Here is an 18,410-nt window from a genome sequence, read left to right as displayed (position 1 = left end):
GGAATTTGGGATCCTAAATCTGTGTTCCTGGATCATCACTCAAAGATGGCCCCATAACTATCTCTTATTCTCTTAAGATGAGAGCTGTTGTTCTAGTCAGTGTTCTATTACTGTGAAGAGACACCATGACCATGGCAACTCTTACAAAATGAAGCATTCGTTTGGGGCTAGCTTAAAGTTCCAAGCCCATTATCCTTAGGTAGGGATCATGGCAGCACACAGGCAGTCAAGGTGCTGGAGAAGGAGTGGAGAGTTCTACACCCAGATCTGCAGTAGCAGGAAGAGAGTGCTATTGGGCCTGATGTGGGCTTTTGAAGCCTCAAAGTCCACCTGAAGTGACACACTTCCTCCAACAAGTACACACCTTCTAATCCTTTTTAAGTAGTGCCACTCCTGATGACTAAGAATTCAAATATATGACTATATGAGCCTATGGGGCATTCTTATTCAAGCCACCACAGCTGTGGCTTTTGCATTTGTGATTACCAACAAAATATGATGTCATCCTTTGTCTATGTTTTTGCTTCCTTAGATTCCAATGTAATTGCCAATGTTATACTTCAGGATTTATTGACATATGTGTCTTCAAAACATTCCTATCTCAAAGATCTGCCTCAGAGGCAGCCTCAGAAAATGAACACTGTGGAGTTTGTGGAGTTGGAGCGGTTGCAGCCTGATGTATTAGTCCATGCAGTACTCAGAGTAGTGGATGTCACTGTATTGACAGGTGAGTATTTTGAGTGCCTCTTTAATTTTAGCTTATAATTACTCATATACAAGACCATCTCGATTATCAGTTGGTTACCATGATGCATTTACCATGAGGTACTGTGGTCTCTCCCAAGCAGAGTAATACCAAGTAGAATGTTCCTTTTCCTTTCTAGAGGCATTATATAGTTATAGAGGACAGAAGCAAAGAAAAGTTGTGTTAACAGTGGAACAGGCTCAAGGTCAACACTATGTGCTTGTATTATGGGGTCCTGGAGCAGCCTGGTATACTCAGCTTCAAAGGAAAAAAGGTAAATACACTGAAAAAAGCATTTAACCTATTTATATTTTGGTAAATGATTAATGTTTATTTGTCTGAGGTACAGAGACTCTGAAGAGATTACAGCATTTGGAATAATAATAATTGAATGGTCCTCTGAAAATTGCTCTTGCCATAATTTTATACTTGCAATTTAGTTATCTAGAAGGCTTTTGTAATTAATATAATTTGTAATTAATGGTGACAAAAGAAAGGCTTGAATGTTTTCATGCTTACTACATGAGGACTTTTTTTTTTTTTTTTTTTTTTTTGAGACAGGGTTTCTCTGTGTAGTCCTGGCTGTCCTGGAACTCACTCTGGCCTTGAACTCAGAAATCTGTTGCCTGCTTCTGCTTCCCGAGTGCTGGGATTAAAGACATGCACCACCCCTGCTCAGATATTTTTTTTTTTTTTAAGAATAATTTATCTTAAAATTATTTTAAAATTGCACTCACACGTGCATGGGTGTGTGTGTGTGCGCCTCAGGAGTTCAGAAAAGGGCATCAAATACCCTGGAGCTATAGCTTCCTGATGTGGGTGTTGGAACATTTGGTCTTTTGTAAGAGCAGTACATGCTTTTAACTGCTGAGCCATCTTTCTAGCCCCTCAGAGATGTTCTTTAAAATTTTCATTCTGGAAAGGTATCTGTAGTTTAAGTTTTTTCATTTGGAGTGTCCGTATAAATACATTCCTTTCTGTCAGACGGCAGATGTTATTGGGATATATTGTCTTTTCAAGTCATATTTCCTATTGAATGAATTACTATGTTCTGGATTTTTATTCCAGTTCAGAATATGAGTTCTTAGCCATTATAGGATGGTCGCTTTAAAAATATGGCTCAATAGTATGCATGTTTTTTTAAAAGCACAAGTTAATAATTTATTGTATATTAAATTAAAAGGAGTGTTTTAATAAATTAGTACAGTATCTACCTTCACTACTGTGAAATTCTGATCTTAACAATGAGAGATAGTTTAATTAGTGCTTTTTGAGTTACCTTACTCTGCAAAATAATTTAGACATTGATTAACTGATTCATTATTTCAGACTTGGATGAGTTAATGCTACATTCCAAACTTCTGCCTAAGAGCTTATCTGTAGGTGGGATCTGTCATATTGTCTCTTAATCATTAATAGCCCGTAACTAGGATTTGAGATAAGTCTGACTTTTATGTTACGATTAAATAGTGACAGATGTTTGTCCAGTTGTGAAATTTGGCAAACATGTATTGATGACAGACATTCTGTGTCAGCCGTGATCACGAGTACAGTGGATGCTAAACAAAATGTAGGTCAGAGGTAGACTGGTGCGGTAGCAGAACACACTGCTCTTTTCTTAATATGACTATTTCTTTAGAGTTAAGAATTATGTGGTAATAGAAGAGAATTTATTAATATCTCTAGGTAATCCTATGGCTTCTTAGTTAATATTGAAAATGAACACAGGAATTTTGATATAAATTGTTTTTGCTGAATTTACTAATTAAGCCACATTTATTTATACCTTCATCATTTTAAAGTTTCAACATGTGCTTTAATACTCAAGACAATTCCTTTTCATAGAAAAATTACAGTTTTGAAGGATCATTTAAGTGATGGAGCTTCCAGAAACTCTTAGTCTTCTTTTTTATTCAGTTAGCAGTTCTTGGGGCAGTCTCCATATCAGCTTCTGTAGTAGGCACTGGCTTCCGCATGCTCTTAAGATAGCAAACCTAGCTTCTATGATCAGAAATGATTACCAAGTAGTTATTATTCACTACTAAAGATGATGGAATTGATGCTTTGGAAAAGAATAGGAAGAAATCCCAAATTTCATTCCTTTGAAATATGCCTTGCTAGCAGGTATGCAACAGGCGTTGGTCATGGTTTAGATTTTAATGAAGGCACACTAGTAACAGAAACCATATTTCTTGAGAATGATTGTTTATAATTTCACCACTAGGAGCTAGAGGCACAAGGATTAGGAGTTCAAAGCTATCTCTGGCTACATGGATATTTTGAGGCCAGCCTGAGCTACATGAGACCCTGTTACAAACAAACACAAGAATAATTAGGTGACCATAAAATAATTTATACATAATCAAATGCCATTTTCATGCAGTTACTTTAAAATGCAGTTCACCATTTCAAATGCATAACAAGTTAAGATAAAGTACTCTTATAACATAGCTAATTAAGCAGATAATCCCAATTTATATTTAGATATATATATGGAAATAATTTGGATAATCATATATTATCTAAAGTCAGTTATGTCTACATTTGTAATGGGATAATATCCTAAATCCACAATTCAAATATGGATTTATGTTGATTAAAATTTTTTCTAACATAACTTCCTCAAGTTTGCCATAAGCCATAGTTTACTGATAAAACAGCTTAGCTGTCTTACCTAACTTCCCTAGAACCACAATAACAAACCCGTGTTTAGGCAGAGTAGCACCTATTCTGACAACCTCAGTAAGGACTGCTTTTCAGTTACTGAGACAGGGACTAGCCCAGGCTGGCCTCTGCTCACTAAGTAGTTAGGAATGATCTTGACTTTCTGACCCTCCTGCTGTTACTCTCCAGAGGGTGCATTGCAGGTGTGCACCACCACGCCCAGGTTAGACAGTGCTGCGGTTCAAACTCAGGGTCCCATGCATACTGGGCATCTGCCAACACCCCAGCACCTCTGACTTTTAAGCAATAGCCGTAGAGACTTTCTTGTCAAACAGTCATATTTTTTTCTATATTCAACTTTGAAATTACAGTAAAGCAAAAGGAGATTTCTCAGTTTAACTTTTTTCCAGTAACCAGCTGTAGACTGTTGGTAGAGGACCTGTTTAAGTTCCCAGCACCCACCTAATATCTAATGATGCTGTCTGTGTAGACTAGTTGACTTACTTGTCAATTCTGAACAAAAACAAAACAACAAAAGCTAGTTCTTAATGAGGGAATCAAAACGTTCATTTCAGTGTCCTTTAAAAAAAACTCAACTAGCTAAAAAAATAATAAACTTTATAGCTGTCACGATTAGAATGTGCTGTCCTAAAAGGCAGTTGTTTAGGAGCCCAAGACATCATTAGAAAAGATCACAAAGATGGTACCTAGCTAGGTGTGGTGCCACACATCTGCAGTTCCAGTACTTGGAGGCAGAGGCAGGAGGAATGAGAGTTCAGAGAAGCCTGGACTCTAGAGAGAGACTCTTAGAAATCTTAAAGTCTGTAGCTTTTAAATTCATTTGCTTTAACACATGGTTATATTTTGTCTTTCTTTCCCAAATTCTTCAGTGAAAAAGTTAGGTTTAGTTGACTTAATTAGGTTAGTATATTTAATCTGATTCTGAGTGTAGACCCTTTATTTTTGTGGCTTTTTATTTGTTTTTGTTCAAGATTCTATTTGGGAATTTATTTTGGTGACTTTTTATTTGTTTTTGTTCAAGATTCTATTTGGGAATTTAAGTACCTTTTTGTTCAGCGGAACAGCATACTAGAAAACTTAGAATTACATACAACACTGTGGTCTTCCTGTGAATGCCTATTTGATGATGATACAAGAGCAATTTCATTTAAAACAAAATTTCAAAAAAATACATCCTCCTTTGTCAAGATAACAGACTTAGCGACTCACCTAGAGGATAAATATTCAGGTAAGACCTTTATACATAAAATGTTGCTGGTTTCACTGTAAGCAAAGAGGCTACCACTTGTAAGAATATATGTAATTAAATATGAAAGTGAAATGTAGATCTCTACAAGTAGCTGAACCAGATATTGATTTCTCAGTCTTGTGATCACTTAGTGTTTTTTGTGTATACTGTTTTGCCTTTACATATCATCACAAAGCTTAGCTTATCCTGATATCATCACATAGCTTATCCTGATTTCCAGCTCATGATTGTCTTGCTCGGAGTCACTCCATGGCTAGGATCACAGCTGTATACTGCCGTCTCAGGCTTTGAAGTTTTCACTGTTGAGAGGTTTTAAATAGGAATTCATCGTATTTAAATAAATACAGAGCTATTAAGATTATCTACTTGTTGAATGAATTTTGGTTTCTAGTTTTCAGGAAATTTTTTCATTGAAACTATTGATGTAGCAGGGCTGAAGAGATGGCTCAATGGTTAAGAGCACTGACTGTTCTTCCAGAAGTTCTCAGTTAAGTTCCCAGCAACCGCATGGTGCTCACAACCATCTGTAATGGGATCTGATGCCCTCTTTTGGTGTGTCTGAAGACAGGGACAGTGTACTCGCATACATAAAATAAATAGATCTTAAAAAAATATTGACATAGCAAAAATTATTGATATGAAGTCATTTTTTACTATCTTTTGAATATTTATAGAATAGATAATGCTATTGATTTTATCTGATACTAGCAATTTGTGTCTCTTTTTTTCTATTTTTATTTATTTTATTGACTGCAGTCATCTATTGGTGATTTTTTTTCCTGTTTTCTCCTTTATTTACTTCTGTTCTAATTTGCATTATTTCCTTCTTCTTACCTATTTGGCTTTTGGCTTTCTTATTTAAGATGGAAATTGAGACAATACTCCCAGCCCCTGCCACCAATGTGCCATGAATTTCCTGTGAAGTAAATAAAGTGTCTGGGTTTGCCAGTGCTCTGTGAGTTGTAAAATTTTCTGCTCTGGCTTGTGGTAAAGACACTCTTTCCATCCCTATGGGTCTCTAGGGGTTGTTCTTACTCTGCTTCTATGGTTGGACAGCACGATAGCCAAGTGCTGTCACCCAAGTCAGCTCAGATTCTGGCATACAAAGAATACTCTTACCATTCTGAGATAGTGTCAGGAACCATACGGCGGGGCGGGGGGGTGGGGCGGGGCGTTATATTATGTGGTGGTAGTAGTGATTCTAGACCTTCCTCTGCTTTGGTCAAATGATAGATCAAATCTCAATAGTCATGTTAATTCATACATGTATTGTGTTGGTTAATCCTCATTGTCAGCTTGACTGGATGTAGACTCCCCTTGGTGACATAACCTCTGGATATACCTGTGAGAGCGTTTCCATAGAGGTTTAACTAGGAGGGAGCACACAATCTGAATGTGGGCAACACCATGCATCCTATGGTCTCTGGTCCTAACTAAATAGAAAGGGAAAGGGAGCCAGTGATCTGAGCACCAGCAACCATCTTCCCGAGGATTCGGTGTGTAAACTGCCTCGATCCTATTCTATTCTTCAAACTATGAATCAAAATAAACCCCATGGCCTCCAGTGACAGTGTGGGCCAATCAGATTACCATGTCACCACACCCCGGCCAACCCCCAGTGGGAGCACAGCTTTTAGACTTCCACATGGTCTCCCGTCTCAGCCCAGACATGGCCCTTGGCCTGGGCCAGGACCTCACCATAGCCTTCTCATATCCTCCTGTTCCTCACTGCCAGGGCTATCGAGTCTCCAGTCCCACCTTTCTCCACAGAGTACAAACCCCTCAGCTTCTCATCTCTTCTATCTCTTCATGGAGGACTTCCTCTTTCCCATCTCTCCATCACACATTCTCCCATCGTAGTGGCGCCTGCTGCTGGCATATGGATATCTTTCTTCTGGCTTCCCCATTTGAAACCTAGAATTAGACTTAAAAACAGAAATAAACAATCTCACAGAAGTCAACAAAATAGAACACAGGACCCCAGTTATCAGTGGCAGCAAAGAGACAGTGTCACTAGCTTGGGGATGGAGCCAAGCACTGGGAATATGCTTGGAAATTTTAGGGATGTGCTTTCCATCCGGTACTAAAGCTGTACTGTTGTAGCCAGTCTGTGATAGGTTGCATTCAAAAGGCCCCTAAGCTTACCTCTTTCCACTATCTTATGGTCAACTACAAGGACGGAACTCATAGTTTCTGTCACTGTTTGTTTTAAATAGGAAAATGGAAAGAGAACATGCAGGAACAAATAACTCTTCCTACTCTGCTGCTATTATGATTATTATGATGATGATTATTATTTAAGTTAAATAAGGGCAAGAGAAAGGGGCTATCACACTAGGGAGATTTCCCAAAAGGGTCTGCTTGGTGACAAAAGCTGGAGAAGGGTGGCTCTTGTAAAGAGCTGAAGATACTCAGTCTCTCCTATAAGAAGCATAATTTGAGCGCCTAGAATTCTAGATTGCCCCTGAAACCAAAGTCCATTTTAGAATGGCCTCTTTTGAAAGAAGTATCCAAATATATAAAATGACAGAATTATATGGACAGTCTTCTGAAATAATTGCACTTCTCATTAATTTTGTGTGTTATTGAACATGTCTGTGGAAAAGGGCAGTGTTGTGTCTGCTATAGCTTATTTATGTGACCACTTATTAAATACCCATTCCCACTAAGTCTTGTAGAAATGTGTGCCTGAGTAGAAGAAATGATGAAAGCATCCTAGCCCCAAGACTAAGGCAAATGGAAGACATGAAGGAGAGTCGCCACTGTTTAACTCCTAAAGAGATGGTCAGAAAATAGAACACGGGCTAACATGATGCATCCTGGCCTATTCTTTGTAAGAGGACCATGACAGCTACTCTTGGTTGCTGACTTGCTTGGATTAAAAAGGAGTAGGAAATTAGTGAAGTGCAACTCTGCATGAGTCTGCGGGGTATTTCCAAAGACAATAAACTAAGCGGGGAGGCCTGTTCCAAGTGTGGTGGCAGCTTCGCATAGATTGGGGTCCCAGAGAGTAGAAAAGGGAAGGGAAAACTCCAGCTAGCCCCAGCCTCTCTCTGCCTCCTGGCTGCTGTGATGAAAACTGCCTTGCTGTGCTGTCCTTTCTACCATGGCTACTCTGACACCTCTGAAACCAGGATCCCAAATATATCTCTCTGCTTTTACGTTATGTCAAAATCTTTGTTTTAGTGACAAAAAGCTGGTTAACAAAAGAGCAAAGAATAAATCTGAAGGCTTAAAGAAACCCTTAAATGAGTATGGAGAGGAGAGTCATATTCAGATAGATTCGTAGGCTTTGTTACTATGCAGAAAGGCAAAAGTAAGGTAGGATCAAAGATCATAGTAGATGTTGTAGATACTCAATATATGTTTAGTAGATGAATACATTGTTAGTTAACATGCTTGAGGTTAGAGTTAATGACAAAAGAAACCACACCTGCCACCCTGCTCTTAATTCCTTTTTGAATGGGAACCCAGAACTCACTCAGCTGCAGGCAAGTCCTCCATTATATTCTTTATGGAAGCTGTAAGTAAGGTGAGATCCTGTAGGCAGGGATGAATTCCAAGAACAAGACATTGGTGTAGCTTATAGTGTGACTGTAAATGAACCATATTGCTAGCTGTGTTTTTCAGTTAAAGTTATTGTTGAATCAAATAATTATATTATCTCTCTCTCTTATTTTATGTAGGAGTGGTTCTGATTAAAGCCAAGGTTTCAGAGCTGGTGTTTTCTGCTGCAGCAGCTCAGAAGATAGCTTTGAATGCTCGCAGCACGCTGAAGAGCATCTTCTCCTCTCTTCCCAATATCGTGTATGCTGGCTGTGCACACTGTGGGTCAGAACTAGAGACAGATGAGAACAGGATCTACAGACAGTGTCTGAGCTGCCTGCCGTTTGTTGGGAAAAAAATATTCTATAGGTAAGATGTAAAGTATGATATTTTATTGGTCTGATAGAAACTACCTATTGCATAAAACTGGACATGACTAAGAACATAGATAGCAACCCTTTATAATATAACTAACCAAGAACTTAAGAGGAGAATAAAATTTCCCTGAGTGACAAATAACTATTTATGAAACCAAGAATTGCCCAGTAATGAGTCAGACTATTTTAAAGAATTAACTAGATCTTAATTTCTTTGAACAACCATCCTGAGGACTCTTCACTTGTAACCAACATCTGACAGTTTATCCAGAACTCATTTCCCCATCTTGGTATATAACGACAATGTAAAGGTTAAAGTGTTGTGTGATCTCCCCCGGGTTGTTTGCGGAGGCTGGGAAATGTTTGTTTAGCCTTCAGTGCTTCCGTTTCCACCTTTACTTTAGAAGTGAACGATAAGCTGGTCAGTGTATGTTCCCTGGTGAAAGTGTTAACCAGCTCACTCCGTGAAGAGCACGCTGCTTCCAGATCAGTGTTCAGAGTCTTGAATAATTGGTTTTTAGAATCATAACATTGCAGTCCTTTACAAAGGACTGGAAGTGACTCATGTTTTATGTCCTTTCCTATTATTTATAAATGTTGAAATGTCTCAAAAGGAAGCACATGTGTATTCAGTATTTTTGTTTTATCTATTTATTTTCGTGTTGTTTTAGACAAGGTCTTGTTAGGCAGCCCAGGCCGGTCTCAAACTCATAATCCTACGTCAGCCTCCTAGGTGATGTTCACACGCCTCCACGTCCGTCTGCATTCAGCAGTTCATTTGTTGTGGCACACATACAGACGATGCAGAGAGGCAAGGACAGGAAACCTGTGTCTGTGCAGATACTGCGTTTGTTAGAGATAAGGGAGTGAAGCTGGGCCTGGTGCTGCTCGTGGGCCGCCCCAGTACCAGGAGTCTAAAGTAAGACCTCAAGCTCATGGCCAGCCAGGGAGACATAGCAAGACCTTGTAACTACAACAGAATGAGTAAAAGTAAGCAAATAAAAACAAGGGAATAAAGTTGACCTTTTGTCTTATTCTTCAATCCAGATGATTGAATGTAAGGCCTTATTCTAGGCAAATGCTCTATGTAATTCCTGTTTTACCTTTTATGTTGAGACAAGGTCTCACTGAATTGCCCAGGTTGACCTCCTTGAACTTACTTTGTAGCTCAAGCTGGCCTTAAAGTTTGATCTTCCTGTGTCAGCCTCTCAATGAACCAAAGGCCTGTGCCACCAGGCCTGACCAGAAGTTCACTATGGCTTTGTGGATTGCTGAGGAGATGGAATTAAGGTTCATGGTATACAACAAACATAATTAAATGGACTTGTTAATAGTTAAGGACCTTCAAAATGAAGTATTGATTCATTTTATATAACATATTTAGGGGTGATGGGACAAGGTTTTGCTATGTAGCCCAGGCAGGCCTCAGATACATGCCTTGCAATTTGTAGTTAATTGTACACTATCTTTTAAAAACATTATTGAGCAATAAGTCATGTGCCATCATATTAACTCATACATAGTATGTGCACACATGTCCTCCATACACACACAATAAAATATTTAAGAATTTTAACTAGAGGGCTGGTGAGATGGTGCAGTGGTTAAGAGCACCGACTGCTCTTCCGAAGGTCCTGAGTTCAAATCCCAGAAACCACATGGTGGCTCACAACCATCCATAACAAGATCTGACACCCTCTTCTGGAGTGTCTGAAGACAGCTACAGTGTACTCACATATAATAAAATAAAAAAAAAATTTTAACTATATAATTCAATGATTATATGTGAATATATATATATTCTAATCTTGGAGTTAGATGTAAAGATCAGTGGTGCAGCATTTGACCAACACACATGAGCTCTTGAATTGGATCCCTAGCACCAAACCAAAAAAAAAATATCCCAACCAGCCAGCCAACTAGTCAACCAACCAACCAACCAACCAACCAGCTAGAACAGTAGCAACAACAAAATAAAACAAAACATGCACACACACACACACACACACACACAAGCAAACAAACCAACAGACAAAACCCCCTTTCCTATCAGGTTCCCAAGTTCCATGGATGGAAGGACCAGATTTTTCTTGTCATGAGTGTACACCAGCATTAGCATATAATAGAGACTCAGTTTGTATTTGTTCAAATAAAGAGTGGAAGAGAGCAAGAGAGAGAATAAGAGCAGTTGAGATACAGACACAGCGGCAGAGGTGGACAGAAAGAGACTGGGGTCTAGGGATAAGAGAACCTGGAGTTATGTGGGTGAAGAGGTGATGTCTGTAGTCACATTTTGTCTTTACTATTTATGAGTCTGATTCTAAGTTTTGTTGTTTATTTTGTAGGCCGGCTTTAATGACCATAGTTGATGGAAGATATAATACTTGTGTCCAAGTTGGGTCAAAGATGATGGAGCAGATTCTTCTCAACATTTCTCCAGATTGCCTCAACAGAGTAATAGGTAAAACAGCAACACCATCCAACAGTTGTTCTATGAAACCATTCACAGGAGCAGTTGGAGCACCCAGAGTACAGTGCTGTACATAAAGCTGTTCCCTGTCAGTATAAAAGTGGAAAGTTGAGTTTGAGTGAGACATAAAAGCTTACATAAGTTAGAAGGTGAGAGCTCATTACATCTGTCTCATACATGAATAAAGGAAGCACCTGATCTCTTTAGCCTAAATTCCTAATTGGTCAGCAAAGATACAGGATTCTAGTCTCACCATAGTTAAAAAGAAACAAAGAAGTGTGTAGCTCCATGCATTGAAACGAATCTATGACTGGATTTTTAAGATCTTCAGCTGTGATGCCAGGGCCAGTCAGGGACAGAAGGAGGCAGGTGTATCCCACCTCTCAGATGGTCAAGCTGCATGTGTGTCCTCGTTAGCCCCAGACTCCTTACGTGGACAAGCTAATCTCGGTCTTTTGTTTGCTTAGTTTCATAATAGTGGGTAGCTTTTTGTGTTAATTAAAAGTTGAGCATCTAATCCAAAAATAGGAAACAATGATGTTTATATTTGAGTCTTATCCCTAAGATACCTTATTTTGTATATACAAATGTTTGGGGTATTTGTTTTTTGTTTATTTTTAAATCTAACATCCCAAAACATTCCATTTGCAAGACCCTCAGCTCAGACATGCTCAGTTTATATATGCACCATTATGATTAAAACTATAAAGCAGTAAGTATGAGGCCCTCTTTAATACGGACATGCAATTTTTTTTTTTTTTTTGGTTTTTTTCGAGACAGGGTTTCTCTGTGTAGCCCTGGCTGTCCTGGCACTCACTTTGTAGACCAGGCTGGCCTCGAACTCAGAAATCGGCCTGCCTCTGCCTCCCGAGTGCTGGGACTAAAGGCGTGCGCCACCACGCCCAGCGGACATGCAATTTTTAAAATTTATTTTTACATTTATTTTATGTGTTTGAGTGTTGAATTGAGTGTAAACAGTCAAACACCAAAAGAGGTTAAAAGAGGGCATTAGATTCCCTAGAACTGGAGTTAGGAATGGCTGTGAGCTGCCATGTGGGTGCAGAGAATTAAATCCAGGTCCTTCAAGAACACATGCTCCTGATTGCTCCCAAGACACGGCCGCCGCCTTTCAGGCGGGAGCAGACCTCAGTTCCTCAGGTATTTAGGAGCTGATGGCTGGGGCTGCTGTCAGTCGGGGTGTTGCTTGTGCTTGCTTTCGTGCTCAGTGGGAAACACACCATCTTCCCAGACTCCCTTCAACAGTTGGACGCTGGAAAGAGAGGGATAGAACAAGAACTGTAAGATGTATGTCTGTGAAGCTTGAGGAACCAAGGGAGACAGGAAACCTTCAGAATGTGTTTCTGTGCAGCTAGTGGGGTCCTGAGTGTCGTGTGTGCTTTGTTCTTCCTCAGTGCCTTCCTCAGAGGTCACCTACGGCATGGTTGCCTCAGACCTGCTCCATTCCTTGTTGGCTGTCAGTGCTGAACCTTGTGTGCTGAAGATCCAGAGCCTTTTCGAGTTGGATGAAAACAGCTACCCACTGCAACAGAATTTTTCCCTACTAGATTTCTGCCCTGACTCACGTAAGCTGTGGAGCCCAGGACTTTCTCTAAGGGCAGAGGGCACAGGAGGCATTCCTGGGAAGGAGTGATGAAACAATCTGTCTTTTGAAGATGTATTTATTTTTATTATATGTATGTAAGTGTTTTGCCTGTGTATGTCTGTGTACCATGTATGTACCTGGCACCCACAGAGGCCAGGAGAGGGTGTTAGATCCCAAGACTAGAGTAATAGATGGTTGTGAGCCGGCGTGTAGATTTTGAGAAAATGCTCTTAACTGCTGAGCCATCCAACCCTATGAGCTATGTTTTGAAATGAAATGACAGGGATTTTGCTTAGAGTTTTTAAAATAGTAATTTATTAGCATAATATAATTGTGCTAAATACATAATTTTTTTAAAAGAAAATTCTGTGAAGCTTTTATTATTTGTTTTTCTGTTGGTATTCTCCCTAGCACTGACTTTCTGCTATAAACTGAATTGCTTTCCTTCATTATAACTGTGTCTACTGGGCTAGGGATGCAGTGCTGCAGTACGGCCTCAGGCGTGGTCATATCCATCCTTGCCCACCACTGATACTTTACTGTTGGGCTCCTGGCCCCTGGTCTGTCCTGTAAGTTGTCAGCACTGTGTGGAGTTTCCTTCTGGGAGACAAGCTTCCTCTTAGGCTAAGAGTAGGGCACTACCTTTTCATCTTTAGCATGAGACTTCAGGAGAGATTCCAATTCCTTGGCACCGATTGTCTCAGTATAGCCAAAGGGAGGGGCACAAATGCTTCTATTTAGAGTACTGGGACTCCTGCCATGATATTTAAGTTAATTGACTGGATTAATATCATGAAAATGGCTGTAGCCCTGAAAGCAAGCTACAATATTCAATGTAGTTCTTTGCAAAATCCCAGTGAGTTTCTTCTCAGAAATAGAAAAAACAATCCTCAAATTCCTGTGGAACAAAAGCACCCTTGAGCAGAGCCTCCCCTGAGGACAGCACAGCATCTGATTTCAGACATTTTCACAGAGCCACAATGACAATGACAGACAGACATGTGGATGAAGGGAATGAAATAGAGGGTGCAGAACTCACCCCTGGCAGGTATGATGGAGCAGTGCCAGGCCATACACCAGTGTGTGTGGCATTCGTGTCAACAAATGGTCCTGGGAAAACCACGTGAGAATTCTCTCATCCACTACAGAAGGCATTCAAAATGGATCAATACTTCTAAGATCTGAAACTTTGACACTGCTACCAGAAAACACAAGGAAAATACTTCTAAGATAGAGACACAAGCAAGGACTTCCTGGCATCTTCAGACTGGTATGGCTGTAGAAGGCAGAGCCTCATGGAAAGGACTCCAGTAGCTCAGGAAATAAGATCATGAACTGGCAAATGGAACTGCAGATAACTTTAAAACTTGTAAGGAGCCGCCTTCACATTCGCCATTACAAGATGGCGCTGATGGCACTGACACCCGTGTTCTAAGTAGTAAACAAGCAAGCTGCGCATGTGCCGGGGTAGCTTTCCACGCCATGTGCTCTGCCTTTCCCGTGACGACAACTCCGGCCGATGGGCTGCAGCCAATCAGGGAGCGACACGTCCAAGGCGGAGGACAGTCCTCCATAAAAGGGACGGTTTCCGCCATTTCTCTCTCTCTCTCTCTCTGGCTCTCTTCTCCACTGGCTCCTGATGGGGTAAGCAATAAAGCTTGTGCTGCAGAAGATTCCGGTTGCCCTGAGCGTGTTCTTACCAGGGGGAACAAAAGCGCGGGCAATAAAAACTTCTGCGAAGCACAGAGAAAAGAGACAGCATACAGGTCAGGAGAGAAACCGTCAGCTGTGTTTTACTATCTAGAACAGAGAACAACAAACAAAATCAACAAATGACAAGCAGTTCTCAAAAGGAGTACAAGTGAGCTGGGGGTGGGGGTGGCCCTTGCCTTTAATCCCAGTACTCAGAAGGCAGAGGCAGGAGGATCTCTGTGAGTTCAAGGCCAGCCTGGTCTAGAGTTCCAGGACATCCAAGTGGTTTCTAAGTCTATGAAGAAAATATCCAACATCTCTAGCCCTCAGGGACAGGCAAATAAAAACTATACTCAAAGTCCTCCATCCCAACCAAAGGAGACAAACTGCAAATACTGGTGAGAATGTAGGGAAAGAGGAATCCCTACACACCAGGTAACAGCTCCAAACTACAGAGTCCACAAGCAGTAAAGGAATAACAGACAGCACCATGCCATTCACAGGAGGGTGTGTAGCCCTGACACACAAGAAGAGTCATCCTCAAAGGACAGTATGAAGAGGGCAAACAAAATAGCGTACACCTTTTCTCACTCCTTAGCTAATGTGTAATGCTGTACATTGTACATCACAGATATTTAGATGGTAGGTGCCTATAGATTATATAGTGCTTGATCAAGTGTAGCAATCAGAGAGGAAGAGGCGGTGCTTGGGAAGGGCCACCCTGGATATTGGCTTTTGTAGCCTACTGGCTCTAGAGCTAACCTTCCCCACTTGCTCTGAGGTAACAGCCATTCTAGTGAGTGGCCATAGCATGGCCACCATGATGCTAAACACTAGAGGGCGGTGGAGACATACCACAGAAGGCCGCGCTGCTATCCCAGGTTGAGCTGGAAGCCACACGAGTGCCCAGTCCTCTGGGGCTCAGCCAGACTCTGAGTCATGTGTCTACTCCCTCCTGCCCTGGACACAGTGCGCTAGGCTGGGTCCCTTGGCAGACCTCCGTTGCTCGCTCACTCCTGCCTGAAAGTTTGTCAGCAAACTAATGCAAGTCCAAACCGAGAGAGCCAACGTGGTTATTTGCCTGATTTCATTCCTCCTCATTACTGACAAATGGTTAATTTACACAGAAACGGGGGAGGGATGGAGAAGTTTAAGGAGGAAGACAGGAAGATTTTACTTTCCACACACCCTGACTGCAGAGTACCACAGTTCTGCGCTCTGATGAGAGGGAATACCGACAGCATCTCGGACTCTTGAAGTCTGATTCCAGCTCCAGAGCTGCTCTTTTGCTGCGGGGGACTGGGAGACAGCATGTCTTCCTTCCTGCTCTGCTAATGGGAGGGATCTCTCCTGGGCTCGGGTGCTGCCTTATCCCACTGATGTACAAAACCTTATTCGATTCCCAAGAGATCATTCCTTCCTCCTTTCCACAGTGAAGCACAATTCCTTAAAGCAAACAGTGATTCAGGCAAACCATTCCTTCCATAGTAAGTATTAGTGGAGTATAATGGGCAAGTATTACAGTTGGTTTTAAAATTGCATGCTAAACTCAATTAAGAGATTTGTCAATTATGTTGAAGGAGCTGAGCTTACGGAATCTAATCAGTGAATTATTTCATTATATTTTTCTAATTAACTCTTCAGATCCTCTTATCAGGTTGCTAGCTTCTCTCTGCTTTTGGATTAAAAACTTAGAACAAGTGCCATGACTTCTTTCCCTCCCCTCCCCTCCCCTCCCCTCCCCTCCCCTCCCCTCCCCTCCCCTCCCCTCCCCTCCCCTCCCCTCCCCTCCCCTTCCCCTCCCCTCCCCTTCCCCTCCCCTCCCCTTCCCCTCCCCCTCCCCTCCCCTCCCCTCCCCTCCCCTCCCCTCCCCTCCCCTCCCCTTCCCTTCCCTCTTTTCTCAGTATTGTGACTGCTTTGATCACCATGAGTTGTAAGTGAATAAAGTAGAATTCCTCTAGTAGCGTCTGGTCCCACAGGTAGACTCTCCACACTTCCAGCATTCAGCTACAGCTAACTCACTGCTTGGGTCCTATTGCTCCATCTTGTGCTTCTGTCCATCCTTCCCCTCCCCCACCTCCCCCCCCCCCAACCCCTTTCTCAGGTGTTTGGTCACCCCAGCCGGACCTTGAATGTGGTAAGGAGGAAGATCTCCTGAGGGGCAGGAACCTCGAGCTGCAGTACTTCCAGGACCTCACTAAAGGGAGGTCTCCCCACCACTCCATGACCCACCTTGGTTTGCTACAGTGTTTGTTGCAGCAACACCATTCAAATCCCTTTCAAATATATATATATATATATATATATATATATATATATATATTTTTTTTTTTTTTTTTTTTTTTTTTAAGCAGGGGATTGCCTTTGTCTGGAAAAGGAAGTCAGTTTTGAAATTTATTTCTCCAACTCTTTTTTAAAATTTATTTATTATTATAATTAAGCACACTGTAGCTGTCTTCAGACACACCAGAAGAGGGTGTCAGATCTCATTATGGGTGGTTGTGAGCCACCATGTGGTTGCTGGGAATTGAACTTAGGACCTTCGGAAGAGCAGTCAGTGCTGAGCCATTTTACCAACCCAATTTCTCCAACTCTTATGTACAGAATTCTGGGTAAATTGCAATTGTGAAGTGCTCAAGGGAGACCAGAAAGTAGCAAGAAAGTAAAAAATACTCTCCCTTCCTCTGATAATTATCCTCTGACAGTGATGAGCACAGGCTGCTCATGGCTCTTGAAGTAATTTGGGCAGACATTCCACACAGAAAAGTAAGAAAAGCATAATTGACAAATGACTGCACAAATTACAACACATCATTATGGGATGCCAAATTGGCAGCCATGACACCGAGGCCAGGAGGCAGCTGCAGGAAATGCTCTCCCCCAGAGATGCACCTTCAGGAGAGCACAGGCCCCTGGGGCTGCCTCACATCGCCCCTCAAATTCTTCACCCCTCCCTGGAGCTGTGCCCACTGTTGTGTAGCTTTGCAAAAAAGGCACGTCTACTTTTCTGACCCTGGATTTTCAGCTTGGCCATATGGCTTGCTTTGGCCCAGGGATATCTAGGGGCACCATACAAGCAGAAGATAAAAAACATGCCCTCCTATGCTTCTGCCTCCATCTTGACAGGCGCTGTCCCTGGGTAGCTGGTGGTCACTGTGAACAGTCATGGCACTGGTCTGGCAAGGATCCCACAGCCCATCCAGACCCACGGTGTGAGAACAAGTTACCTCACCTGGGGTAACTCCTGCTCGGCCAACCCACAGATGCACAGGATAAAAATGTTGATGCTGTATCCCTGAGAGCCCATGGTCATTTGCTATGCACCAAGAGCCAAGTGAAGACAGCAGCTCACCCACTGTCTTTGACTGAGGGTGTCCTTGAATCCTGGTTCTCCTGGCTCTACCTACCAAGTTGCTGCCATTCTGCCACCTCCCCACCCTCCACCAAGCTGGGCCTTCTTTTTCTGGGAAAGGACTTTTTCCGCTAGAGGCAGATAGATGTTCACATTAACAACAAGGGGGAAAGCTGGATGAAGCACAGACCTTTTTAAAAAGAGCCCCTGAGTCAGAAGCAAAGCACAGGGATGAAAGAGTTTCTGAGAACCACTTTGCTCTCCAGGAACTTTCTGGGTTTGACCGAGAGGCTAAGCAGGTGGACAGAGTCGAGGTTCAGGGCGGCAAAGGCTGCAGCTGCCGCGTCTCTGCAGCTTGGGAATTGAGAAGCTGGAGACCAAGGCTACCAAGGCAGCCAGGCAAAGATAGCCCCAGGGGACATCCCCCCTGGAAACATTTGTTGAATTGTCGAGCTTTCATTGCTAACTATGAAAGTTAGCAGTTTGGGGGAAATGTCATATTTCTTTTAGAAATTGGAGTCAGGACCCACAGAGGAAGAGCTCTTGGTTGGATTCTCTGAAGAAGGACACTCATGACTCTTCAAAACCTGACCACTGGCTTGCCATGCTAGGTTTAAATAATGACCATGTCCGTTCATGCTTCCTCATACGGTATTTCCACGCGTGCCATAGTGATGGGACACTCCCTTTC

General features: G+C 41.9%; 1 protein-coding gene across 10 annotated transcripts in view; it reads left to right on the top strand.

Annotated features, from left to right (window-relative positions):
- Positions 1-14,348, top strand: part of Shld2 (shieldin complex subunit 2) — a 74,730-nt gene extending 60,382 nt beyond the window's left edge. For 9 of the 10 annotated variants that reach the window (XM_029468998.2, XM_085828545.1, XM_029468995.2 and 6 more), the window contains 6 exons: positions 533-727; positions 885-1,019; positions 4,452-4,658; positions 8,366-8,594; positions 10,948-11,063; positions 12,485-14,348. In XM_029468998.2, coding sequence (XP_029324858.1) covers positions 533-727; positions 885-1,019; positions 4,452-4,658; positions 8,366-8,594; positions 10,948-11,063; positions 12,485-12,723 — 1,121 coding nt within the window. In that variant the 3' untranslated portion in view covers positions 12,724-14,348. The remainder of the gene's footprint in view (positions 1-532; positions 728-884; positions 1,020-4,451; positions 4,659-8,365; positions 8,595-10,947; positions 11,064-12,484) is intronic. The other variant, XM_085828546.1, reaches the window with a different exon arrangement.
- Positions 14,349-18,410: the final 4,062 nt, after the last annotated feature.

The sequence above is a fragment of the Mus caroli genome, unplaced genomic scaffold, assembly GCF_978045245.1.
Source record: "Mus caroli unplaced genomic scaffold, Mus_caroli_1 scaffold_12, whole genome shotgun sequence".
In the NCBI taxonomy this organism is placed as follows: Eukaryota; Metazoa; Chordata; class Mammalia; order Rodentia; family Muridae; genus Mus; species Mus caroli.
This window is presented reverse-complemented; position numbering and strand designations above follow the sequence as displayed.